The sequence below is a fragment of the Pseudonaja textilis genome, chromosome 11 (genome assembly GCF_049901715.1).
Source record: "Pseudonaja textilis isolate UNSWEBS1 chromosome 11, rPseTex1.2, whole genome shotgun sequence".
Classification (NCBI taxonomy): Eukaryota; Metazoa; Chordata; class Lepidosauria; order Squamata; family Elapidae; genus Pseudonaja; species Pseudonaja textilis.
The window spans coordinates 503,075-529,338 of NC_142000.1; the positions used below are offsets into that span (position 1 = coordinate 503,075).

The 26,264-nt window shown below is 42.7% G+C and overlaps 1 protein-coding gene across 4 annotated transcripts in view; it reads left to right on the top strand.

Annotated features, from left to right (window-relative positions):
- HYDIN (HYDIN axonemal central pair apparatus protein) overlaps positions 1–26,264 on the top strand; it is a 343,587-nt gene that overhangs the window by 243,308 nt on the left and 74,015 nt on the right. For all 4 annotated transcript variants that reach the window (XM_087940240.1, XM_087940242.1, XM_087940241.1 and 1 more), the window contains exons 41-52: positions 1,591–1,850; positions 3,206–3,343; positions 15,638–15,821; positions 16,073–16,214; positions 16,424–16,592; positions 17,084–17,734; positions 18,333–18,548; positions 21,547–21,740; positions 22,417–22,599; positions 23,288–23,407; positions 24,244–24,403; positions 24,485–24,657. In XM_087940240.1, coding sequence (XP_087796366.1) covers positions 1,591–1,850; positions 3,206–3,343; positions 15,638–15,821; positions 16,073–16,214; positions 16,424–16,592; positions 17,084–17,734; positions 18,333–18,548; positions 21,547–21,740; positions 22,417–22,599; positions 23,288–23,407; positions 24,244–24,403; positions 24,485–24,657 — 2,590 coding nt within the window. The remainder of the gene's footprint in view (positions 1–1,590; positions 1,851–3,205; positions 3,344–15,637; positions 15,822–16,072; positions 16,215–16,423; positions 16,593–17,083; positions 17,735–18,332; positions 18,549–21,546; positions 21,741–22,416; positions 22,600–23,287; positions 23,408–24,243; positions 24,404–24,484; positions 24,658–26,264) is intronic.

Here is a 26,264-nt window from a genome sequence, read left to right on the forward strand (position 1 = left end):
ACCAGGAATATATAGCATTGGAAAAGATAAAAAAAATGGAATAGCAGATTTAAGATTTATCTTAAATCACCTTCTGGGTGATTTAAGTTGAACAGAACAAGACAAAGGAGGAATTTCAATCCTGACATTTAGAAAAATAAGATTTTAACGCTGGCATCCATTTAAGCTACAAATAAAAGTATGGACAATTGTATTAAAAGTACTCCAAAATGTTAATAGAAATTGCAGAGGAAATACTTATCACAGGAGGCATAAACGGAGTGCCAGACCCATGGTTTTGTTCAATACTTGAGATTAAAGAACTCAAAAGCTGGGAACTATACATTTTTCTCAGGAGGACACCAAACATACCCAAGAAGTGATATGCTCTGGACCTCCAAGGCCATTGAGTGGAAGAGATGCAGATTTGCTTTAAGACATAGGCAAACCATGCCCTAATTCTCATATCTTTCTTTCAGGTATTAGAAGAATTTTCTTGATCTTATTTTATTCATTCAGTACAATGATTAACAGTAGTCCACATTGTTAGGGGTCTACTAGTAGAGATATACTGTGCAAATAATGACATGCAGGCTTTGATGTTTAGATATGCAGATTGAGGTGTTCCTGACATGTTTGACCCTGAGGTCATGTGAAAGGAAGATCCTTGTCAACGTTGCAACTGACAAACCCAACCAAAGCAAGCACGATCAAGACCTTCCAATCTCTGAATGCAAAACTCTATTGATCTCTGAATGCAAAACTCATTTCAGCACTGATGAATTCAAAGCCAGCTCTACCTAATTTCCGCATAAACCCACATAATACAGGATAGATTTCTCCCTCCCCCTTATTATTACAAATCAATTGTCCAATTTAATGTCATTGTATTGTTATGAGAAAAAGTCTGTGGCCTTGGCAAACACCTGACCGAGTATCCTTGGCTCTCATAGTTTGTCTTGTTGAAGTCTGGAGCCTGCTTTCCATCTCTCCCTCCCCTCCCCTCTGGTCCTTTGGCAAGTTGAGAAGCGATAATGGTTGCAACAGCATAAGCGCGCTTTGAGCTTGACAATCCTACTTTTGTGTGGATTACTATGAGGAGATGTGGTGTCTTCTTGAGGGGATACTTTGATAGAGCCAGCTAAGTATATGTTGGTTCTGAGGCTTCAGCAGTTCAGAGGGTTGCTAAAGGGGAGTGGGGCAAATTAAAATATTTTCTATGCCTCCCCATTTCTTAAACACTTCATTAATTTTTAAATTGAAGAGAAGCTTCCCAGCTAAGTAATTGTGTGTAGCAAAAATCTGAAAACTCTATGTTCATCAGTTCAACAGTTCCTTTGAAGGGGAAATTAGAGTCAGATGTTGCAATCCATAGGGTCCTGATTAGATGTGAGTGTGTGGGTCCTTCTTTAAAGCACAAAAATATGCATCAATAATAGAGTGATGTGGAAGCAGGTCATGGCTGCAATAGGCTGCAATCTCCTCCTTTCAGAGGAGATTTGGTTTATCAATAAAAAATTATTACTTTTCCTGCCTGTTGAACAAGGAAGAAAACTTTTCTTGCGCTCCTCCTGCTAGCCTTGTTCCTCCCCTCCCCACTTTTCTTCCAAGGCACAGAGGGGCAGCCAGCCCTTGCTCTTGGCACCCGGCTGAGCACTGAGGCTTTGGCCAAGCACACCTCGAATGGCAGCCAGCAGAGCTCTGAGTCCAAGACAGGGGCCCTCTCTATTGTCTCCCGGGGCTACCGAGGAAGCACCGCCACGGCCAAAGGCAAGCTGGAAAGCCACCTGTCTCTGAAACAGCAGCAGCAGCAGCAGCAGCAGCAGCAGCAGCAGCAGCAGCCGCCGCCGCCAGATCAGCCTGGATCCCAGGTGAAAATCCATCAAGCTCAGTCCCATGGACAGGTAGTCCTCACTTACTGACTATAATTGGACCAACAATTCCATCGAGAACTGGCACGGTCGTTAAATAAATTGTTGGGGGCTTTTTGAGCATGACATCCTGTGACTGTGCCTTAACCTTGCCAGCATCTCCACTGACTTCACTTCTCCGAGGCACTGTTGGAAATGAGGGCCGTTTGCCGTATGTCTAAAGCACAAGCAAGTGGATGCAGATACGCTGCACCTGCAACAAGTTTGAAGCCTGGTCGTAAATCTCCTTCAGCCCATTGTAACTTCAAATGGTTGCTGAATGAATAGTCAGTAAGCAAGGACCGCCTGTATGACAGTTCACCAAGTAGTAGAATGCCAGCTTTCAATTAAAACTGCATCTCTCTCTCCCCCCCCCCGCCCCATTTGAAATGGATAGTCAGGTTAGCCGTGCTTAAGGATTAAAATGCTGGTTGACAGTCTGAATGACATCTAAATATCAACAATTAGTTTGTAGCAGTTTTCTTTAATTCTTCTATGAAGTGATTGGATCATTTCCTGGTTTAGTCTTCTTTCTAAATTCCTTTCTGACTTGTCTGGGACTCCTCGCTATATCTGACATATAATGTCTGCCAGTGAGAGGTACTTTACATTCCTTTCCATCTGTCCCTTGGTGTCCTCTAGCATACCACCTAAGAAAACTTTTGAAAAACTTCAAAGTCTTCCAGTAAAATCATCAAGTCTGGTCATCCTTATTTAGCTTTTCTTATTTCAGAATTTAATTTCTCAATTCTACATTTAGATTTGATAGGCAATCATGAAACAGCTTAATTTTTTTAGTCTTTAATATTTAAATGTGAGTTCAAATTTGTGATTTCAAATCCCCCGAGATTGTAATTTCTAGGTTGAATCCTGTCATCCTATTTTCGAAAGCTTTTATTGATTTTAGTCCCTACGCTATCTATTCTAATTTCTCCTTTTCTTCATCTCTGAAAGCAGTAAAAACAATTGGTTAACAGTTTTAATCATTTTTCTCTCCAAATCCTATAATTAATTTTGAAAATGATACGTTTAGTAAGCTTAATATCTTCTACATTTGAAGTGCATTACCAATACTTCCTTCATCTATTCCCTCACTTCTGTATTCCTTTCTTTTGGGGCCTTTCTGAAATATTATTCTTCATTAACCAAAAGAGAAAAAGTAATAAATCATTTCATTAAGATAGCATATTGTAATATATGCAAAACAGGTAATACAGAAAAATAAAATATTTACTTGTTAACTACAAAAAGTGTATGTCCACACATTTTAGGATTAGTCCCTAACTGGTCTGTTAATTTTCTAACTGCCTTCCCAGGTACCCTCCAGCCCGATCCCCAGCGCCCCCCTCCAGCGACGCCTGAGTGTCAGTGCCAGTGGAGTTGGTGATTATGGTCTGATGAGTTGCGTACTTCCAGATGAGCTTTTGGTGGAGATACTTTCAGAGAGGATGCAGGTAATGGTAGCCGGAAGGAGAAACCAAGGGGAACTCTAGGCACAATAGCTCATAGAAATATTTGTAAATTACCAAGTGAACTTTTCCAGTTTCTACAGACATATGGATGCAGATTTATTTATTTATTATAAAAATATTTCCTATTTCATTGCTTTGCTTTACCTAAACGATAATTGAATGTCTATGGAGATTCTCAATCATCCAGGTCAAAGTTGTCCCAAAGCTGCTTTTTCAAGAGGCAACTGGACTTTCTGGTGTTTCTTTGAAGATGTTTTGCTTCTCATCCAAGAAGCTTCTTCAGCTCTGACTGGATGGTGGGGAATGGAAGAATTTATACTCCTTGCAGACAGCTGGTCATTTTCATTCTTTTAACAAGTACTTAAGGCCACCTGGATGTTTATCTGTATCATCAGGTTCACCTGAATGGTGCAAATGGGTGTGGGGCCTCCTTGGAACTTCTGAAATGATTGTATTGCAGACTGGAGATAGATGATGTCGTATCCCTCCCCCTCTGTTGAGAGAGGGCTGTTCAATTTTGACATAGATGTCTTCTTTGACCTCTCTTTCAAACCAGTGGTCTGCTCTGTCCAAAATGTGGACTTTGCTGTCTTCAAAAGAATGGCCTTTGTCTTTTAAATGCAGATGGACTGCAGAAACTAGTCCTGTTGGCTTTGTTCTCCTGTGCACGTGGCTCATTTGCATTGTGCTGCAGGAAATTTTCCTCTAATTCTAGGTTCAATTTCTCTTTGTCAATTTTCCACTTCCCCATCTAGTTCTGCCTTCAGGTGCTTTGGAGAATAAGTCAACCCCTCTTCTCTATGACAGCCCCTCAAGTATTGAAAGATTGCAAAAGCCAGAAGTCATGAGACTCTCAGTAAGAAAAACAATAGTGTACACAGCAGATTGCAAGGAGAAAGCCACTATATTCCAAAAAGAACATTGCTGTTCATCTATATTTTGTGAAGGGTAATGTGGATAAGCTAGAGAGCTATTGAAATAATGTTCTGTGGACAGATGAAACCAAAATAGATCTTTTTTGACTTAATGAATGAAAAACATGTTTTGACAGAAGAGAAATGCTGCCTCTGAACTAGGATAGCTTCCCATCTTTGCTGAAACCAAGATGGATTCTGGATTGTATGGAAAATTCTACAGGAAAATGTCAGGATATCTGTCTATGAATTGAAACTCAAAAGAAAGTGAATCACACAATGAGACAACAATTCAAAACATAAAAGCTGTATGGAAGTTATGTTTTGGAATGGTCAAGTCAAAGTCCTGAGCTTAATCCTATAGAAACGTGGAAGGACCTGAAATGGGTAGTTTGTGCGAGGAAGTCCACCAAAATCCCCAAGTTGAAGCTATTCTGTCAGGAGGGATGAGCTAACATTCCTCCATGCTGATGTGCAAGACTGATCAACAATTATTGGAAATGCTTAACTGCAATTATTTCTGCCCAGAGGGATCACACAAGTTACTGAAAGTAACGGTTCATAAATGTGTAGCTTTGGATCAATGCATAAATGAACATGTAATTTTACAGGTTTTATTGAGGTGAAGAAGGAAAAACTTAAGAGTGGTGTGCATTGGGTATGTTTCCCCTGGAGAAGTCTTCCAAGAGATAGATAGCAGTCTTCAAATATACAGAGGGCAGCCCCGTGAAGACAGCGCAGAATTGTTCCACTAGATTAAAGAAGAACAATGGATGTAAATCACGAGGAAGTAGATATGGGTTGATGATCAGGAAAATGTCTCTAATAGGAGCTGTTCCATAATGAAGCAACGTACCTCAAGAGAGGTGATGTATTTGCTTTACCTTGGAGTGCTTAAGCAGAGGCTGGAAAGAATTTGTTTGGGGATGGGCTATGGTGGATTTCTACAATGAGTACTGTAGAAGGTTCGACACGATTACCTCTAAGATCCCTTCCAATCTTTACATTCTATGACAAATCAGAATTCAAATAAAGCAATACGAGCAATATGTCACCTGAACTAGGAAATGAATGGCAAGTAAATGTGATGTAACAGATTAACAGAGATGAAAGGGACCCTGTAGGTCATCTAGTCCAACCCCGCTCCCAAGTAGGAGACCCTACATCATTTCTGACAGATGGCAGTCCAGTCTCTTCTTGAAAGCTTCCATTGATGAAGCTCTCACAACTTCTAAAGGCAACTTCTGTTTCGTTGGTTGATTGTTCTCATCTCATGTTTTGGACTCATTTGTTTAATTGGGTTCTCTTTGCCTAGTTTTAGGACTTGTGTGGAGAACTGATCATGTTTTAGGTCATATTTATGTGAAATATTGAAAATTCAAAAGGGTTCACAAACTTTTAAGTACCACGGGAATGGAGTAGAGTAGAGTAGAATTTTTAATTGGCCAATTTTGATTGGACACACAAGGAATTTGTCTCTGGTGCATAAGGTCCCAGTGTAGAACAAGTAAATAAATCATGATCATAATCATAAAAAACAATCATAAATCATAAGATATAAACTAAGTCAGTGGTTCCCAAAGTGGGCGGTACCACCTCCTGGGGCGGTGGGATGCCTTAGGGGGGCGCTAAGAGGCAAGGGGGCTGGCGGGGGCGCTAAGAGGCAGCAGGAGGGTGTTCAAGGCGCCAGCCCCGCAGGGTCACCCCATTGACTGTTTCATTGCTCCGTAGCTGGCACTTCGAATGTGGAACCCGCGTGCAGCAAGCCTTGCGAAGTCTGTCTACCAACTTATCTACCTCCCTACTTATCTACCAATCCATCTACCTACCTCCCTACCTCCATATTTATCTACCAATCTATCTACCTATCTACCTACCTACCTACATACCTGTCTCTGTCTGTCTCTCTCTATCCATCGATCCATCCATCTTCAAAACACCGGCCCCGCAGGCACATTGGGAAAGTAGAGCAAAACGGAGGGAGGGAGGGGGAGGGAGGGAGGGAGGGGGAGAGGGAGGCTGTCAAAACTCCAAAAACAGATCAAGTAACTCTGGGAAGGCCAGTCATAAATTAGAAGACTTGCTAAACAACCGGCCATTAAGTGAGGACCACTTGTATTTGGTTTGCCAGTCACCTGGCCACGCCCACCCAGTCACATGACCAAGCCACGCCCACCCAGTCACGTGACCAAGCCGTGCCCACCCAGTCACATGACCAGCAAGCCACGCCCTCAAAATAGGCCACACCCACAGAAATTTGAATCCCACCCCTGGGTGGGGGGGCACCAAGGATGAGTTTGTAGCACCAAGGGAGTGGTGGACTGAAAAAGTTTGGGAACCACTGAACTAAGTGCTAGCCATAGGATACTAAATAAACATCATAAATCATAATCGGATACTACATAAAGGAAATCAACATAAAGCATAAGATACAGACAACAAACTTATAGTCATAAGAAGCTAATAAAATAGGTAATAGAAAAGATGAGAAGGATAATATGTAATATAGCCTACTAGGTAGCTTGACATCCCAGGGTACAGACTGTATTGTGGGAATTAATTGCTTAGCAAAGTGATGACATTGGGGGTGGGGGTGGGATTGTGTCTGGTTGTCTTGGTGTGCAATTCCCTATAACATCATCTTAAGGGAAGGAGTTGAAACTGTTTATGTCCAGGACGTGAGGGGTCTGTAGATATTTTCACAGCCCTCTTTCTGGCTCATGCAGTTATATCGGTCCTCCATGGCAGGCAGTCTGGTAGCAATTGTTCAATCAATTAATCAACCTTTATTGTCAAGAGTACAACATGTGTACAGTGAGATTAGCTGAGCCTCCTTTCATGCACCACAACTCACAGTGAAGACAGAAGTCCCTAACCCAGTCCCTATCTTATTACACTAGCTGACCTTGTGCACAACACGCCGGGCCTGCAAACCTATCATACTATATTGACATGAAGTTATTTTCTGTTCAGGAGTCTGACAGTCACGGGTTGAAACTGTTCTTCAGCCTGTTGGTGCAGCTGGCTATGCTTCTGTATCTCCTACCCAATGGTAGGAGAATGAAGACATTTTTTCTGCAATCCTAACTATCTGTTGAAGTCTGTGTGTTCTTTGCTTAGTTGCTGTGCCAAACCAGATCTCAGCCAGTCCTTGAGTATTGAAGATTTGTCCTGAAATGAATATAAACTCCAGCTCCTTTGGTAGTGCAATAATGATTTATTCTTTAAATCATCAAACAACAAATACTCTTATCTGACAAGAAAGGCTAAAAGTCAGGCAAGGTTAGCGTTGGGATTGAGTCTGTTTCTTTTCCTTTTATTACCATTTCCATTAGACACACCCCACCACACCCAAGCCTACACGCAGCTCTAATTCTGGCTATGCCTACCCCATTATCCTCCGATGCTATTAACTCTATAACATGTCTACATCCCTAACTTATCCCGACCCTCACTAACCGATACCTACCTTGTGCCACCTTCACCATTTATTGAATTAAGTCTAAATTATCACCCATATGTGCCCCAAACTCCTCTACCACGATGCGCTGCATCGACACTTCAAAAGAGCCATTAATTCATCTCTAGCCCCGCAGTTGCTCCAGCATATACCCAGCAGTGCCGCATTGCTGACATCATCCCAATGTGACCCTCAACACCATCGGCCCGCATGTAGGAGGAAAACAGTTCTGGCGGCAGCAGAGGCTAGTTGACAGTCTTTGCGATGTGCTCGGAGCTGACAGACGCTGTGGCAAGTCAACAGGCTCCACGACGAATTAATGGGCTTTGCAGCAAGCTTACAGGCTCCGCAGTGAGGTGACAGGCTCCATGGTGAGCTGATAGGCCCTGCAGTAAGCTGACGGGCTCCAAGCTCGTCAGAAAGACAGTAATACAGTAATACTCGTACAGACACCAGACAGTAATAGAGGTGCAAATGATGGACTCAATAATTCCTCTATAGAAATGTATCAGCAGGTCCTTGGGCAGTCTGAACTGAATTGGTGCAGGAAGAACAGTCATGAAATTCCCCCCTCCCATCTTCCCAGGCTCAAGAATGTGGCAGCGTGGCAGCTTCTGGTGCTAATATGGCTTCCAAAGCTGACAAGAACATTAATAGGCATTGTTATTGTTGTTGTTAGTTGCTAAGTTGTGTCTGATCCATCCCATGGACAACATTCCTCCAGGCCTTCCTGTCCTCTACCATTTTCTGGAGTCCATTTAAGCTCATGCCAACTGCTTCAGTGACTCCATCCAGCAACCTCATTTTCTGTCGTCCCCTTCTTCTATTGCCCTCAATCATTCCCAGCATTAGGCTCTTCTCCAGCAAGTCTTCCTTCTCATTAGGTAGCCAAAGTATTTGAGTTTCATCTTCAGTATCTGGCTTTCTAAAGAGCAGTCAGGATTAATCTCCTCTAGGACTCACCGGTTTGATCCCCTTGCAGTTCAAGGGACTTGCAGGAGTCTTCTCCAGCACCATAGTTCAAAGGCCTCAATTCTTTCACAGCCACACATTGCAACTGGAAAAACCATAGCCTTGACTATGCACACTTTAGTTGACAGGGTGAAGCCTCTGCTTTTTAGTGTGCTGTCTAGATTTGCCATAACTTTCCTCCCCAGGAGCAAGTGTCTTTTAATTTCTTGGCTGCAGTCCCCATCTTGGAGCCCAGGAAAATAAAATCTGTCACTACCTCCATTTCTTCCCCATCTGCCAGAATAGGCAGGGTGACAGTATACATCCTTGCCAGACTTGTTTCCCAATTTTGAACCAATCAGTGGTTCCGTGTCCAGTTCTCACTGTTGTTTCTTGACCCACATATAGGTTTCTCAAGAGAAAAATAAGATGGTCTGGTATTCCCATCTCTTTAAGAACTTGCCACAATTTGTTGTGATCCACACAATCAAAGGCTTTAGCATAGTCAATGAAGCAGAAGTAGATATTTTTCTGGAATTCTCTAGCTTTCTCCATGATCCAGCATATGTTGGCAATTTGATCTCTAGTTCCTCTGCTGGTTAATTGCAACATTCCTCCTCACTAAACTTTCCCCCTCATCGCGCCACTGATTGTGCCATCGAATTAGAACCTGGGGCAAAGCTGCCCAAACCAAAAATGTACTTCATACATTGATACCAATTTAGCCAGAGGGTTCATCGAACCAGCAAAATCTAGGTTGGCAGCCCCAGTATTATTTGAAGAGAAGAAAGATGGTGGTCTCAGATTATGTGTTGATTTTGGGGGCATGAATGGGGTGTGCATACAAAACACATACCCACTCTCCTTAATGAAGAAGGACTTGTTAAATCACCTGTCCAAAGGCAAAATCTTTACCAAGTCAGATCTGAGAGAAACCTACGACAGAATCCGCATAAAGGAAGGAGACGAGTGGAAAATAGCATTTAACTGCCCTCTGGGGAGTTTTCAGTTCTGAGTCATGCCTTTCAGACTCCAAGGGGTCCCCGCTTTATTTATGCAGCTGATCAATGAAGTGTTACATGCACATTTGTACAAGGGGATCCTTGTTTACTTGGTTGACATTCTTATATTCAGTGAGACCCTAGAAGAACATGTCAAATTAGTCAGACAAGTACTGAAAAAACTTTTAGCTGCCAAGCTATACAGAAAGCTGTCAAAATGCAAATTCCATAAAGTGTCTTTGGACTACCTGGGCATCCAAGTGTCAAATCAGGGGATTGAGATGGACCCTGGAAAGGTGAATGCGGTGCTAGACTGGCAGCCCCCAAGGACACGTAAACAACTTCAAAGCTTCCTGGGTTTTGCACATTTTTATTGACAATTCATCCCTTCGTTTGCCGAGGTCGCCCTCCCTTTAACAGAGTTACTGAAAACTGGGCCTTCTCCCACCAAACCGAAACCCAATCAACCCCTTACTTGGACAATGAACTTTCAGAAATCTTTTGGGACATTAAAACGCCTTTTTACCACTGAGCCTATCCTCCAACATCCAGACCCAACCAAACATTTTGTAGTCCAAGCCGATGTCAGTGATGTGGCTGTTGTGGCGATTGTTCTTCAAAAGAACTCTCAAGACCAGCTGATGCCTTGTACTTATGTGTCCAAAAAGTTGACAGACACAGAGCGTAGGTGGGCAGTTTGGGAAAAAGAGGCATTTGTCATGTGATGGGCTTTACTATCTTGGAGGAATTTTGTGGAAGGAGAAAAGGAGCCTTTCACGGTGTGAACTGATCATAAGAACCTCGAGGCTCTAAATTCACCTTGAAAGCTTTCTCCTAAACAAGTCCGCTGGGCTCAATACTTCAAGAGATTCAACTTTAACATGAAATATATCCCAGGAGGAACAAACATATTGGTTGATACTTTGTTGAGAAAGCCCCAATTTGTCAGTCTCCAGGAGGAAGTAGTGCAAACTATGATATCAGAAGCCCAACCCGCTGGCCAAGTGACCACCAGAGAACAAACCCAATGCAGTTCTAGACTCCCTGAGGACAAACTGATAACAGATTTGAAAGCAGCACTCTCAAATGATCCATGGTTTGCTAAAAATCAAACTGATTTGACAATGAGTGAAGGATTAGCTTGGAAAGGAAGCAAGATTTATATACCCAATATAATGAGATTGATGGTACTAAAATGCAGCCATGACTCTCAATTGGGGCGGCACTTTAGGTTTTTTTAAAACCCTAGATTTAGTCAGAAGACAATTCTGGTGGCCAAAAATGAAGACTGGTGTCAAGGACTATGTAAAGAGCTGTTCACTTCGTGCCACAGTGATACATAGAACTGGGAAAACCCCTGGACTTCTCCAACAAGTAGCTGAACCAATGAAGCCATGGGAAGAAATTGTGATAGACTTGGTTGTGGAATTACCAGAAAGTGGAGGAAGTGCAATGATTTGGACTGTCATCAATTTGTTTTCCAAGCAATCCCACTTTACCTTCAGCTAAGAAACTGGCAAAACTGTTTGCGAAGCATATTTATTGTTCCACGGAGTGCCATGTCAAGTGATCTCAGATCGAGGCGTGCAGTTTACCACTAAGTTCTGGAGGGAGTTTTTAAAGTCCATTGGGTCGTCCCAAGGACTTTCCTCAGCATTTCATCCTTCTTATAACGGGGCCACTGAACGAGCAAACGCTATGTTGGAACAGTACACTAGATGTTATGTAAATTATCAACAGGAAAACTGGGTGGATCTATTGCCATTTGCAGAAGTTGCTTATAATAATGCAGTACACAGCAGCATTGGCTTGACTCCTTTCCAAATCACTACTGGCATGGACTTTGTCCCTATGTCTGAGTTATCTAGAGCAGTGGTCCCCAACCTTTTTTGTGCCGCGGCCCGGTACCGGCATCACAAAACCATCCACGGCCCGGTACCGGCATCAGCATGCATGGCAAGGTGAGCCGAGCAACTTCAACTCCTCCTTTGTACCTGTGTCGATGGGCTTCACGACGGCTTCGGGATGGTCACTCGGCTTGCCTTGCCATGCATGCTGAAAGAATCCTCGCACCTTAGTTTTGTTCGAAGCTGCCCCCCCCTCGATGAAACTAAAGCGCGAGGATTCTTTCAGCACCCAAACGCCGCTTTCTACCCGGAAAAGCTCACCGGAAGCACTTTTTCATCAAAACAAGATGGCGGTGCCCAGCAAACCGGCGGCCCGGTAGAAATTGTTCCACGGCCCGGTACCGGTCCAGGGACCGGTGGTTGGGGACCCCTGATCTAGAGAACCCCAAACATCCATGTCCTTGACAGATTGGATGGAATAATTAAAAAAGGTTTGGAAGAATACTAAAAAAGCTTTAGTGGAAGCAGCTGAGGAATATAAAAAACAGGCAGACAAACATAGATCTCTCCAACCACATTTTAGGGTGGGTGACAAAGTGTTTTTGTTAACTAAATATCTGAAGTTGAAGTTTCTTAGTAAGAAGTTGGGACCTAAATTTCTGGATCCCTTTTCTATATTGAAAGTAATCAATCCAGTGGCTGTCCAACTTAGCCTCCCTCAGCTGTTAGGGAAAATACACCCTGTATTCCATAGTAGCTTGTTGAAGCCTGCTATTGGTTCCAATCTTGACCAATACCAGTAGTTTCCTCCCCTCGCCCCAAGTCTTTGGTAGGACAAGGCGAAGCACATTATGAAATCAAGAAAATCCTTGACTCTAGATTACACCGAGGATGATTACAATATTTAGTGCTGTGGAAAGGCTACGCTTTGTCAGAAGCTACTTGGGTGAAAAGTTGGGATGTACATGCAGATAGATTGATTAAACAATTCCATGACAAGTTCCCCGACAAGCCAAAGGGTCCCCTTGGAGGGGGGAGAGAGTGTTAAGTGGCCTGATGACAATACGTTAACCCCTTGTTGTGTTTTATTTATTGTATTTTTCAGGAAATGATTTTTTCAAGGGGGAACTCCTGTCAGCTTTGGAAGCCATATGCTTCCACACTGCCACATTCTTTTTTTTTTTTAAACAAACTTTATTCAGTATTTCACATTAAAAACAAAAATCTCTTTTTAGTGGACAACATATTTCCGGGTCATCACCTTTACATACAAATATGACAGCAGTTATACATTGATATATGCATACTTAATTCTATTATTACCTTTTCCATTCCAAATTTTCAGTAAGGAGAGAAACAAACACATTAATTGTAGCCTTTAATCTCAATCGAAACATCTTTTTCTTTCATTTCAATTATTTCAAATATAATCCTTTAGTATTTGTTTTTAAACATAAAGATAAACAATATGTGTTTGCCTAATAATAATAAAGTTTAATTCTAAATTCTTTCATTAATCTCAATCGAAACATCTTTTTCTTTCATTTCAATTATTTCAAATATAATCCTTAATATTTATTTTAAAAATAAAAATAAACAATATATATTTGCCTAATAGTGGTAATAATGAAGTTATCAATGTCTCTCGTTGCTTTTAATAATCTATATTAAACTTATTAATTTAGCTGGTTCTTTAGTCTGTCATATTCCCTTTCCATTACACAAGGGAAGAAGAAGGGGGAGCCTCCTTGCCAACGGACAGTAGATCGCAACTCTCTGCGGCTATCGTTCGTGCTCTTTCGTCAGAGAGCCCCAATCATTCTGATTAGGGGCTGAAACTGCCTTGGAGGGGCAGCGGAGTAAGAGGAAGCAGCAAGCCTGATTGTGGGGAGCCGCATCTCCCCCCCCCCCCGGGGCTTGGTTTTGTTTTTTTCTTCCCGAAGATGACTGCAGCGGTGATCTAAATGGCCACCCCGAAGAGGACAACTCAGCTGGACTAAGATTTGTTCAGGAGGGAAGAAAGAGGTGGCTAACATCTGAACCGGGACAACTGGGCAATATAACTAAACAAAAGTACCCCGGGATTAAGGTAACATAGAATTTTTAAGAAAAGAAAAGTGAGCGGCGAAATTACAAAGGGATAGAGAAAAAAATATATTTTTGACAGCTAAATGGGGCTTCGAACCGGGAAAGGAAGAAGCTGGAATTAAAGATTTAATAAAATTGGACTAAAATAATTTGGGAATAAACAAGTATAAAACTAAAGCTGGACTTAAGATTGTCAAAGAATAACAATAACGTTTACAAATTGGAGACTGGACTATGCTGGAATACTGAGGTTTGAAAAACCTTAAATAAAAAAAATAGGGGAAAAAGGTGAAGACTTTGTATAATGGAGAGTGTCACCTTTTGATAAAAATTTGGTTCAAATAAAAGGGAAAGCATCCTGTTTTTGAATGAACTGGTGTGGATATAACATTACAGAAACATTGAAACAAAGTAAGAATTTTAGAAAGTGAAAGCAGAACCAGAATAAAGGAAAAAGCAAGGAAAGATTGTTCGTGGGACTGATTGACGTTTTTGGTATAAACCCTGGACTGGAATAACTGAGAACCTTAAAAAAATGAAAGAAGAAAGAAGGAAAGTAAAAGTGGTTTCTTTTTGTGGACTTTTAACGATCATAAAATATAAGAATTATGATATCTCTTCGGGAATTATAAATGGAACTTAAAAATATGAGAGAATTACTACAGGAAAGAGGTGAATCACTTTGCTCTGTGCTAGAAAAAATGGAAATGGCGATTGAAGAACAAGAAGAAAGATTTTCAGAGGAGGAGGAATCAACTCAAGGAGAAGACATTTTAAATAGACAATTAACACAAAGAATGCTACAAAGAAGTGGGGAAAGAAGGAAGGTTAAAAACTTGAGTTAAGAAGGCAATTAAAAGAGGGAATACCTGTGAAGTCAGGAAAGGCAGGAAGATTCAGCAGAAGGGGAAAGGAAGATATTAAGAAAGAGAGGGATATAAACTGGAATGAGAAAAGATATGGGGAAAAGAGGGGGAGGAGAAGCAGCAAGAAACAGGCATATGAAAGAAAGAAATACAGAAACAGTAAAATGTTGAAAGGAAATTGTTTCTTCACAGTTAAAAGAAGGAACACCTGTGAAGTCAGGAAAGGCAGAAAGACTCAGCAGAAAAGGGGAAAGGAAGATATTAAGAAAGAAAGGGATATAAACTGGAATGAGAAAAGATATGGAGAAAAAAGGGGGAGGAGAAGCAGTAAGAAACAGGCATGTGAAAGAAAGAAACACAGAAATAGTAAAATGTTGAAAAGAAATTGTTTTTTCAGAGATAATGGTTGATGAATTAAAAAGGGGATTCTGCAGGGTGACAAGGGATAATAAGAATATTTCTGCAATTAAAAATAGTTAGAAAATAGGGTAATATAGATATTGATAACTCTTATTAAAGTGGGGGGGAAATATGCTGTGGAATCCAATTGAAAAGATGTAATGATTAATGGTCTATTGGGAATTAAGATGAGGTAATAAAGGTATATTCTAATCATTAAGGTGTCACACTCAAAATACTAAAAGAGGGGAAACCTATACTTGTTCTTTTTTCTTTTTGTGTGTGTGTGTTAAAATTTGTATTAATTTAGAATTCACACTGCCACATTCTTGAGTGTGGAAAAGTGAGAGGGGGGATTTCTTAGAGCACATATGGTTAGACATAATAGCATTCTTCTTCTAAGTCAAGGTGATATTATTTCTGCACCTGGCTGAGGAGTGGTTGAAGGGATGTTTCAAGTTGGGACGGATGGTGATTGGGACATGTGATGCAATGAGGGGTGCAGAGGGTCGATTTGTAATTTTTTACTTATTGAAGGGAAACCCAGAACTTTCAAATTTGGGATTTCCCAGATGTGCCAGTTTACTACTATAATAAAAGGAACCTTTGAGAAGATGTCTGTCTTGGAGTTATTGATTGGGGTGGAGGTTTTCTGGAATGCCTTTCACTTGCATTAGTGGGATGTGTGCACAGCACTGACATGCTGTTGACTGGCCTAAATGTGGTGTTCTTCTTCCATTTTTTGGACAGCTTAGTGATTGCTATCGTGGCATGGTGTTCGATGGGTTAGAAACTATGTTTGCCCGCAGCATGGTATCAGCACTCCTCTGCCTACTCAAAGCAATCAACAACCGGCGGTATATCTATTTCGTGAATCTCTTCCAGGATTTTGCGGCTATGAAAGCTAGAGAGATAAGCAAACAAGAGCAGGAAGGTAAGAAGGATGTGGTTCTTGTGGGCTCATCCAGTCATTCTTTTTTGTGTCTTATTCCCAGTCACATTCTGTAGAATCAGGCAATGGAATTTGTGGTTGTCAGATTTGAGTTCCTTCTTCTTTCGCCTTGCCTTTCTTGCCTGCTTCTTCTGTTTGCAAGAACTGTAATGAGATAGGAACCCGGGCGTTGGCATCATTAATGCCAGTGGGCAGATTGAGGCATTTCTTTTCCTTCTCGATCTCTGTGAAAGAGCGGGCACAGCAGGAAGCTGTTGCAAGAGAGAAAGCTCGTCTTCAGGAAATGGATGAAGAGGAGTATGATGCCCTTACTGAAGAACAAAAGATCCAATTTGACAATGAGCTGCTGCAGGCCTTACGAGAGAGAAAAAGAAGGTGAGGAATCTTTTCCCTTTCAGGTCTGCAAATTTGCTTGGGTCCCACAGAGGAAGGTGAGTTGTGGTTTTGTTGCCATGCACAGGATGTGGCTCTTACCAAAACTGTGGACCTTAATCTAGGGAAAAAACTAATGAAATTCATGTCTAAATGTTTTATAGACATTTGTGTAGATTTATTTAAATTTCTCCTTGTTGAATGCCTGGAAGGGAGCTGGAGAAGCTAGCTCGAGAGCTGGAGGAAAAGAAGCATCAACAAGAACTGGAGCGCCAGCGGGAGGAAGAGGAGGTGAAGAAGAAGTCCAAGCGATATAAGAGGGATGGGGGGAAAGAGAAAGAAGAGGCAGCAGGGAAAAAAGGCCAGCAAGGAAGCAAGCAGGTAAGTCTCAAGGAGAGTCCTGCCCAACTGCTGCATCGCTGTCAACCCCACCAGCTGGACCAGTCCAGGGGGTCAGAATCTTGCAAGGCTGATGGGGCTTGACTTCTTGGTTACAGTGCAGTGAATTGGGGAGGTGCCTGAATCACTTCCAACCATCATCTGGACGTTCTTAACTTAAAACAATTCTAGGTCTTTTGCCTAAGCAACAGAACTGGTATATTTCTATCAGGGCCATCTTCTTACACTCTGTATGGGCAACGCCTACACCATTATACTTTGGACCAGTAAATTGATGCTGCTGATGGAGCAATCTAGATGGCTTTGCTCTTTGAATTGTCATTACTGATGACCAGGTAGGGGGTGCCAGTTTCCTTAGTCACAAAATCCGGGTGCTGGAAAGCCTGGGAGTTTGGTTTATAGAGGCTCTTTTCCTTGATGCAAGCGCAAGACAGTTAGAACAGCTGAAGGCTTCCTTCCTTTTCCTCTCACAGAACCCCACCATATCAGCTTACAAATCAGACGGGAAGCTGAATGAAGGGCTAGAGAGAAAAGGTTCTGCGAAGGAGCGTCCAGATGTGAGTGTCAATGACAAAGATGAGAAGAAAAAGAAGAGCAGAATGGCGCTGCAGAATGAGCAGCCAGGCACAGCGACTCCGGCAGCCCAGGAAGAGGAGGAAGCAGAAAAGGATATGAGCGAGAATGAGAAGAGCTTGGCACAGCGGTTCAAGCTGTACGAGGCCAGCCAGAAGGAGATCGCTCAGATCCTGATGTTCTGGGACAGGGTCCAGCAAGTGCAGCTGCAGCCACCAGGCTCAGAGGATAAGCAGGAGGAAGCTGAGGATCAGCGCCAGGCTCCATCCGGTCGCAAAGGCAGGAAGGACCGGGAAAGAGAGCGCCAGGAGAGGCTGGAGAAGGAGCGGGCAGAGAAGGAGCGCTTGGAGAAGGAGAAAGCAGAGCGGGAACGCCTGGAAAAGCTGAAGGCCATGGAGGATAGCAGAGCCGCTGGGTTGGAGGGAGAAGGAGGAGGAGAAGTCATGGAGAGGGACCTTGGCATCCCCTCTCTGGAAATCCATGTGCTCAGTTCCGAGGAGTCCAGTGGCAAGCGGATCCTGGAAAGTGGCAAATTGCCCAGGGTAATCCAGGTGAGCCCTGGGGGTTATCTGCTCAGTGGGTAGGCTGGGCTGGGCTTTGCAGGGAGGAAGTTGCAGGCTGGTGGCAAGGTTTATGATGGGATTCAGGAATTCATTAACTTGGGGGGAAACCTTAGTGCAAGGGACGTCCAGTCAGACTGAGAAAAGGTGGGTCACTCCAAAGGGTCAAAAAAGGCACCCTGTAGTGTCTTGCCTTTTTACAAGCTATATAATATCTATGTGTATATGGGATGGTGGGGGTGTAGCCTACTCATGGTACAGACTCAAAAACCACCAAGTGAGAACCAGCCTCCAGACATTTTGTCCCCTGGTTTTCTCAAAAACATTTTTTGATGCTAATATGCCATCTAAGAACAGTTCCATAATCTGTGCTCTTATGGTTCCTGCATCATTGGCTTGTTTGAACACTGAAGGCTGGCCATTCAATGCAGAGCTTCTGCTCAACTGCCAGGAAAGCCAAACCTGGATCCGAAGCTGCCCCTAAATAAGTCGATAAGGCTTTGGGGTAAGGCTAAAAACAAAGGTCTGTGTTTGCAATTTCATTAAGCACAGCATGGAAGCAACAACTCCATTTTATTCCTTGCTCTAGATCTTGAATGGTTTGGGGCTGGGTCCTTCAGGGCCGCCCATTCCTCCCACCGCCTTTTTCTCAGTGATCCCATACCCCGAGAAGCGACCAGCACAAGTTGCCTCAGAAGCTCTCAAGCACTTCACCTTCATTATTCCTGAAGAACTGAATCCAGAGGAGGACAAAAAGGAGGGTGAGAGTGGTGTGGAGACTCCAGCAAGTCTCCCTGTGGCAAAGGTACGGAGTTGCTGCTTAGGGGCATCTGGGTTGCATGGAGTAGCTTGGTTGACAGATGCTGATGATGCTTTTTAGGGTGTAAGCCCAAATCCTGACAGTAAAGGTGCTGGTAAATGTCTCCTCTGACATGAACAGACAGAGGAGTATCTTTCCATTCTTTGACCTTTAGTGTATGGTCTGGGACAGTGCCCAACTGAGGTGAGTTCAGAGGATGGCTACCAAGATGGAGAAGGGTCTGGCCACCAGCCCTTCTAAGAAGCGCCCGAAGGATTTGGGTTATTTAAATTTTATTTTTTCTCTTTAAAAAAGAGAAGAAAACTTAGGGAAAATACAATGCAATCATAACAAAATAACAGAGTTGGAAGGGACCTTGGAGGTTTTATATTCCAACCCACTGCTTGCGCAAGAGGCCCCATACCAATTCAGATAAGTAGCAGTCCAGTCTCTTCTTAAAAACCTCCACTGATGGACCACCCCAACTTCTGAATGCAAGCGGTTCCACTGGCTAATTGTTCTCACTATCAGGAAATTTCTCCTTAGTTCTAGGTTGCTTCTCTCCTTGATTAGTTTCCATCCATCCATTGAAAATGTTGCCCCGAAAAATATGGAGCCACCTGCAAATTGAATCAGAGCAGGACATGTCAGAAGTAAGGCAAGGCTCTAAGTGGGGAATGGTCTTAACCCTGACCCTAACTCTAACCCTCTTGCCAGCGCCCCTCTGTGTGCAAAACCCGTGTGCTGGGCCAGAGAAAGAAAACTCGGATCCTAATGATCTAAGGTTTCTTTCTCCAACCGAGCATGTCAGCTCCCCTCCCACCATGCCCCAGAAAATCAGAATTCCAGCCCAAGGTAGGGAGGGGGGCTTGTGTGCCATGTTAGAGAAATGGGCAGCCTGCCAGCTCAGCTGCCCGCTCTGCCTCGGGCTAGAAAGGAAGTCTTTTGCAAGTTGCCTAGTGCCGAGTTGCCTGAGGGAGAGGAGAAGAATCAGCACTGAGCCATTGGTACAAAGGACGAAGCCCAGAAAAGATGGTCCCTAAGTCATCACAGCATTTATTTGATAGTTATTTATTTTATTTTATTTATTTGATTTGTCAATCACTTACAAGATAACAGGTATAAGTATAAACATAGTTATGAATACATGAAATGGATATGTATAAGAAAAGAAAAAAATAAACAATAGGACAGGGACGGTAGGCATGTTGGTGCGCTTATGCACGCCCCCCTACAGACCTCTTAGGAAAGGGGGGAGGTCAATAGTAGACAGTCTGAGGTTAAAGTTTTTGAGGTTTGGGATAGAAACCACATAGTCAGGTAGAATGTTCCAAACATTGACCACTCTGTTGCTGAAGTCATATTTCCTGCAATCAAGTTTGGTGCGGTTAACCTTGAGTTTGTATCTATTGTGTGCTCTTGTATTGTTATGGTTGGAGCTGAAGTATTCATTGACAGGTAGGACATTGCAATGTATGATTTTATATTCTATATTTAGATCGGACCGAAGGTGGCATAGTTCTAAGTTTTCTAGGTCTAGAGTTTCAAGTCTGGTGGCATAAGCTATTCTGCAATGAGTAGAGGAGCGGAGAACTCTTCTTGTGAAATATTTCTGGACTTTCTCAACTGTATAAGTATCAGATATGTGATGTGGGTTCCAGACTGATGAGCTGTATTCAAGTATAGGTCTAGCAAATGTTTTGTATGCTCTAGTTAGTAGAGTGATATTACCAGAGAAGAAGCTACGTAGGATTAGGTTAACAACTCTTAATGCCTTTTTGGTATGTAGTTACAGTGGGCTCTAGCACTTAGATCATTAGAAGTGAGTACTCCAAGGTCCTTGACAGAGTTTGGATCATCAGCAAGGTCTTGACTATTCAGCTTGTATTTTATTTGCTGATTTTTTTTTGCCAATATGTAAGACAGAACATTTATTTGTTGAGATTTGAAGTTGCCATTTGATTGACCATTCTGATACATAGTCGAGGTCTTTTTGGAGAGTAGTAGTATTTTCTGTGGTGTTGAATAGCTTTACATCATCAGCGAAGAGAACACAGTTGCTTTTAATATGATCACAGAGGTCATTTATGTAGAGTATGAAGAAAGTCGGTCCTATATATAGCGAGTGTGGTTTAGTCTGAAAGATTCCTGTCTATAGGCAAAAAAGCAATCAAGAAACTATTTTGAGCAATTCACCGTGTGCTGTTCTTGGTTTCCCCGTGCCTGACACTTTATTAGCAAGTTGTGCCTGGTTTTGCAGTTCTAGTAGTGCATTCTTGTGTTCTTAATCTTCTTAATAAAACTTATAGATAAAATCTTTGAAAGAAGTTATCTTGGCATTAACCATGTCCAGACTGGCTGCTGCCCCAAAATACTTCATCCTTGATACAGTGAAAGGAAATAGAGTTGCTTAATATATATATTGCCTTGCACTACATCTTGGAATGTAAATATGCTACTCCATTCACAAAGTGATTTTCTGAGAGATCACGTCCAAATGTGTCCATTCTTTGAGAAAGTTGATTCCTACTAGCACAAAGATCAAGTGGTACTCCTTTATGGTTATTCACTAGCTAGCCAATGATATGAAGAAATATAACCTAAAACATTTCTGTCAGCACTGTTAAGATTATGGTGGTTGGACTTCCTGATTCCTAGTTTCACACTTTGCTTCTTGAGGGGACCTTGGTGCTCTCTGAGTCTCTGACTTTTCTTGCAGATGTTTCATTGTCCAAACTAGGTAACATCATCAGTGCTAGTAAGGAGTGGGGTTTGCGCTCAGTTGATATTCTAATGGTTTGCCCTGTCAGTGATGGTGGGGTTGTTCTTAGAGGTTCTTTGGTTGGGCTGTTTATGATTGTCTTGTGTGGCAGTTCCTCAGTTGGGGTATTTTTTACTTGATTGTAGGTTTGATATTAATCTTTGTTGAATGTCAATGTTAATATTAATGTTGATATTCTCATTTATTGGCTTTCTGTCTTGCTCTGTTTCTACTGGCTTTCAGGAGGATCTGGCCACCCCTACTCGAGGCAAGTCCAGGAAGGAGAAACCTGAGGTCTCCCGTGAAGCCCCGAAGGAAAAGAAAGGTGCCTCTCGCAGCAGAAAAGGCATCCATCCCAGCCCTGGCACCATGACCACGCTGTCTGAGCTTGATCAGGGCAGTCCCACCACAGAGGCTTCCAGTGAGAAGCTGCTCAGGTTAGGATCCTGAGGCACAAGCCCCCGTGGGGGGAGGAGGAGAAGAAGAACCTGGATAGATCGGCCTACCCTTGCGGTCAGTGACAGGGAGATGAGGAAATGCTGTGGGCCACAGATGGGAATGGAAGGGCCCCTCCCCAGCACAGAAATAACCGTTTCTTTTGAAATGCCCATTTTTCTCTGTGTTTGTTTTTTCTGTTTTTAAGTCTTACTGACTTTAAATCTTATTCTATGGGCTTCCTACAGGTTTATGTTTGTTCCTTGAACCTTCTGAGGTTTTGTCTGTTTCTAAATCCACATGGAGAGAAGTAAGCAGTGGGGCACAACAAGGCTCCGTCCTAGGCCCTGGACTCATCAATATCTTCCTAAATGGCTTAGATGAGGGAATAGAAGGGAACTCAGCAAATTTGCAGATGATACTAAGCTGGCAGGAATAGCCAACATCCCAGAAGACAAGCTCAGGATCCAAAAGGACCTTGACAGATTTAAATAGTGGGCCCTATCCAAGGGGAAGGAAGGACTTCTTCCCCAATGTCTAAGGAGCATCTTTTTCAGAAAACAGGAGAACTTTCTTCTGTGATGGAGCAGAGAATTCTGTGCCCACGAAGCTTGCATTCAAAAGTTTGGCCTTAGAGACGCTGGCTTAAAGCAGATCTGTGTGCTTTGTATTCCACAGGTTGAACTGCTTTCGCTGGATTGTACCTGCTAATGGGGAAGTTTCGATGCGCATCCATTTCTCTTCCACCAAAACAGGACTCTTTGATCAGGTTCTAAATTTTGAAATCCTTGGAACTCGGAGACAGTATCAGGTGTGCTGCAGGGGCACCTGCACGTACCCTACCATCTGCCAGGATCCCACGTAAGCAGGAGGAAACAGCCCCGCCTCGTCACGGGCATATTCCATGCTAAGAGACACAGCAGTGAAGCTGGGCATATTGTGGCCCTTATTGTGTCCTCCAGTGTGGACGCAAGAGGCCCCCCAGCTTGGACTTTGGCTGAGGAGACACCTGTCTGTGGCATCTTTTCATGAGTAAAGGATGCTACCTTGTGGGTTTTTCTGCCTTTTTGAAGTTAGTAGTCAGAAGCTGAATTGGAAATCGAATAACATTACTGTGACCAAATCTCCTCTTTGAATCTGAATTGCTTTGGGTTACATGTGATTTTATCTGTTTCAACATAACGAGGCTGAGCCAGTTGTTAAAAGCAAAATAAAGTTGACAGCAAAATAAATGTGGATTTTTTCCATCTAAAATGGGTGAGAATTACATTATCCTAAGAATGAAGATTGTACTTTTCAACAATTTGTTCTCATTGTACTGTCAACATTGGCAGATACTGCAGGATGAGAGTGTCTTAAGGGAAGACTTAAGGGAATTGCTCTGTAGAGGGTCTGGTCTGCATTGGGTATCCTAGTTCAGTTTCCTTGTTCCCCAGGAAACCAGCAGGGTTCTTTGGATGGTTGCTTGCATCAGCTCCTGCCCATGTCTTGTATGCTTGGACCTCTTATTTTGTTCAGCTGCTGATGCATCTGTGCTTCTCTGATCCAGGATAGTGTTCCCCCATCGTAAGAAGACTATCAAGCCTGATGAAATTGTCTACAAGAAATACATCCTGAGCTTGGGTGTATTCCACTTTGGTCCCTTGCTTTGTGGCAAGTCAAGAGAAAAGTAAGTATTTGTGGGATATAAGAGGGGGATCCAGGAAAGCACAGGAGGATTTTCAAAAAGATATTCTTTTTTTTTCCACCAATGCAATCAAAAACAACATTGGGCTGAAGGCATTTTCTGGCCTCTTCATGTTTCTGAGTGGGAAAGACCCAGGGGTGGGATCCGACAGGGTTAACTACCAGTTTGGTCATTTGGTGATTTATGGTGATTTATGGTGATTTATTTGGTGATTTATGATGTGCTTCCCTGCATGCTGCCAGTGCACCTGTAAATCGTCATCAGCATGCTACATGCAGAGAAGCAGCCGTTCAAAAAGCCCCTTTTTCCTTCTTTTTTAACTGCAGCTGTGCTTTGCACGCAGCTGAAGTTGAAAAAAATCAGGAAATAAAGGTCAAGTAAGAGCCCAGGTGGGCGGGTGGGCAAAAACATCAGCAGACACAGAACCGGTTCTATGTCTGCTGCTCTTCAGGGCTACCGGTTCTACAGGGGTGGACAGAACCAGTAGAAACCCACCCCTGGATATAACAGTAGCCAGAAGAGCCTGATTGTGGAGTAGGGAAGTGCAAACTGAATTGCCTTTTCATATGTCTAAAAGAAGATGCTTAAGAGAATGTGTAATGTCAGGATCCCATTGCTTTGGTGTTATTTATTCATTCATTGATTTAATCAAGTTTATAGAACCGCCTAACTCAACTGATTCTTACAGTATAAGCTTACAATATAAACAACCAACAAAAACCTCAGTAAGGTGGTTGAAACAACAATAAATATAGCAGCAACCCAAAGACCCTTTGGCCCCTGTCTTCTCCCTTCTGCCTCCCTACTGTGCTCTCTAGGTACAAGGCTGCACGATATCCCAACCACTTTGAAAAACTCACCATTCTCAACATCTCCCCTTTGGAGGTCGAAGTGCACTTCTTCTTCCAGCAGGACTCCAGGGCAGTCACGTACCTCTTGGACCCACCCATGCTGATGCTGAAGCCGAACCAGAAGCAAGTAAGGGCTTCTTACTTTACTTTCCCTAACAGCCTTCGCTGTCAGAGGAGATGCCACTCAGGCCCTTTCCTGTCCTTCCAGGTGTTGACCGTCTGGGCTTACCCAACAGCGGCTGGTGTGTTTGAAGATAGCATCATCTGTTGTGTGAAGGAGAATCCGGAGCCGGTCACCTTCCGGATCTGCTGCCAGGGGGTTCGCCCAGAAGTGGAGCTGGACCGCCGACAGCTGCATTTTGAAAAGTTGTTGCTGCACAGGTTGGGCTTTTGGAGATCAACCTATTTTAGCCATCTGTTTGTCTCTTCCCTTCACCTGGAACATTGGGGGAGGGGGGGATATTTTAGGGGATTTTTGACCAGCTTTCTGGCTTTAGGTATCATAATGCTGCTAAAGTCTAAATCTAAGTTATTTGATTGAGATTGGGTTTGGAGGGGTATCATTAAATATGGCCATCTGGTTTTTAACAGCAAATGGCCATCCTGCTAAAGGTTTTGTAGAAGACTGTTTTCCCAAAACCTTGATTAATAGGTCACATTACTTGCTATTTATATGTACACTGTGAGCTTATGTACCAGAGACACATTTCTTGTGTGTCCCATCACACTTGGCCAATAAAGAATTCTATTCTATTTCTATTTATTTTATTTATTTATTTGATTTGTCAATCGCTTACAAGATAATAGGTATAAGTATAAACATGAGTAAGAATACAGGAAATAGGTACAAATAAATGGGGACAATAGGACAGGGACGGTAAGCATAATGGTGTGCTTGTGCACGACCCTTACAGACCTCTTAGGAATGGGGTGAGGTCAATAGTGGATAGTTTGAGGTTAAAGGAGTGGGGGTTAGAGGATGTAACAACCAAGTCAGGTAGTGCATTCCAGGCGTTCACCACTCTGTTACTGAAGTCGTACTTTCTGCAATCGAGTTTGAAGCGGTTTACATTGAGTTTGTATCTGTTGTGTGCTCTTGTGTTGTTGTGGTTGAAACTGACTGGTAGGTCAGTTTAATAATTTTGTGTGTTACGCTTAAGTCTAACTGTAAGCATCGTAGTTCAAGGTTGTCCAAGCCCAAAATCTCAAGCCTGGTGATATAGGGTATTCTGTTGCAAACAGAGGAATGGAGGACTCTTCTTGTGAAATACTTCTGGACTCGCTCAATTGTATTAATGTCCGATATGCAGTGTGGATTCCAGACTGATGAGCTGTATTTGAGTATTGGTCTGGCAAAAGTTCTGTATGCTCTAGTTAGCAATTCGATATCTCCGGAGGAGAAGCTTTGTAAGATTAGATTTACAACTCTTAATGCCTTTTTGGCAATGCTGTTACAGTAAGCTCTGGCGCTTAAGTCATTTGATATGAGAACTCCAAGGTCCTTGACAGAGTGAGGATAATCAATGAAGTCATATCTGCCTAGTTTGTATTTGGTGAACTGATTTTTTTTACCAACGTGTAGGACAGAGCATTTGTTGGTCGAGATTTGGAGTTGCCAATTGTTTGACCATTCAGACACACAATCAAGGTCACTTTGAAGGACAGTAGCATTGTTGGTGGTGTTGAATAGTTTTATGTCATCCGCAAAGAGGATGCAGTTGCTTATAAGGTGATTACAAAGGTCATTTATATAAAGAGTGTGGGTCCTAAAGAGCGTGGCTGCCTTGGGGGACACCGCTGTTAACTGAACCAGGATTTGATATAGCGCTTTCTATTTCTACTCCATCCCATCCCATCCCAATTTTCAGTGGTAAAAGGCAAGTGCCAATGAGGACAGGGTTTCTGTTTGAATAGGACAGTCTACTCTAGATGGCCAGAGACTTGAAATATGTTAACGGTATGTTGAACATGGAGTTGTGGTCCTTCCT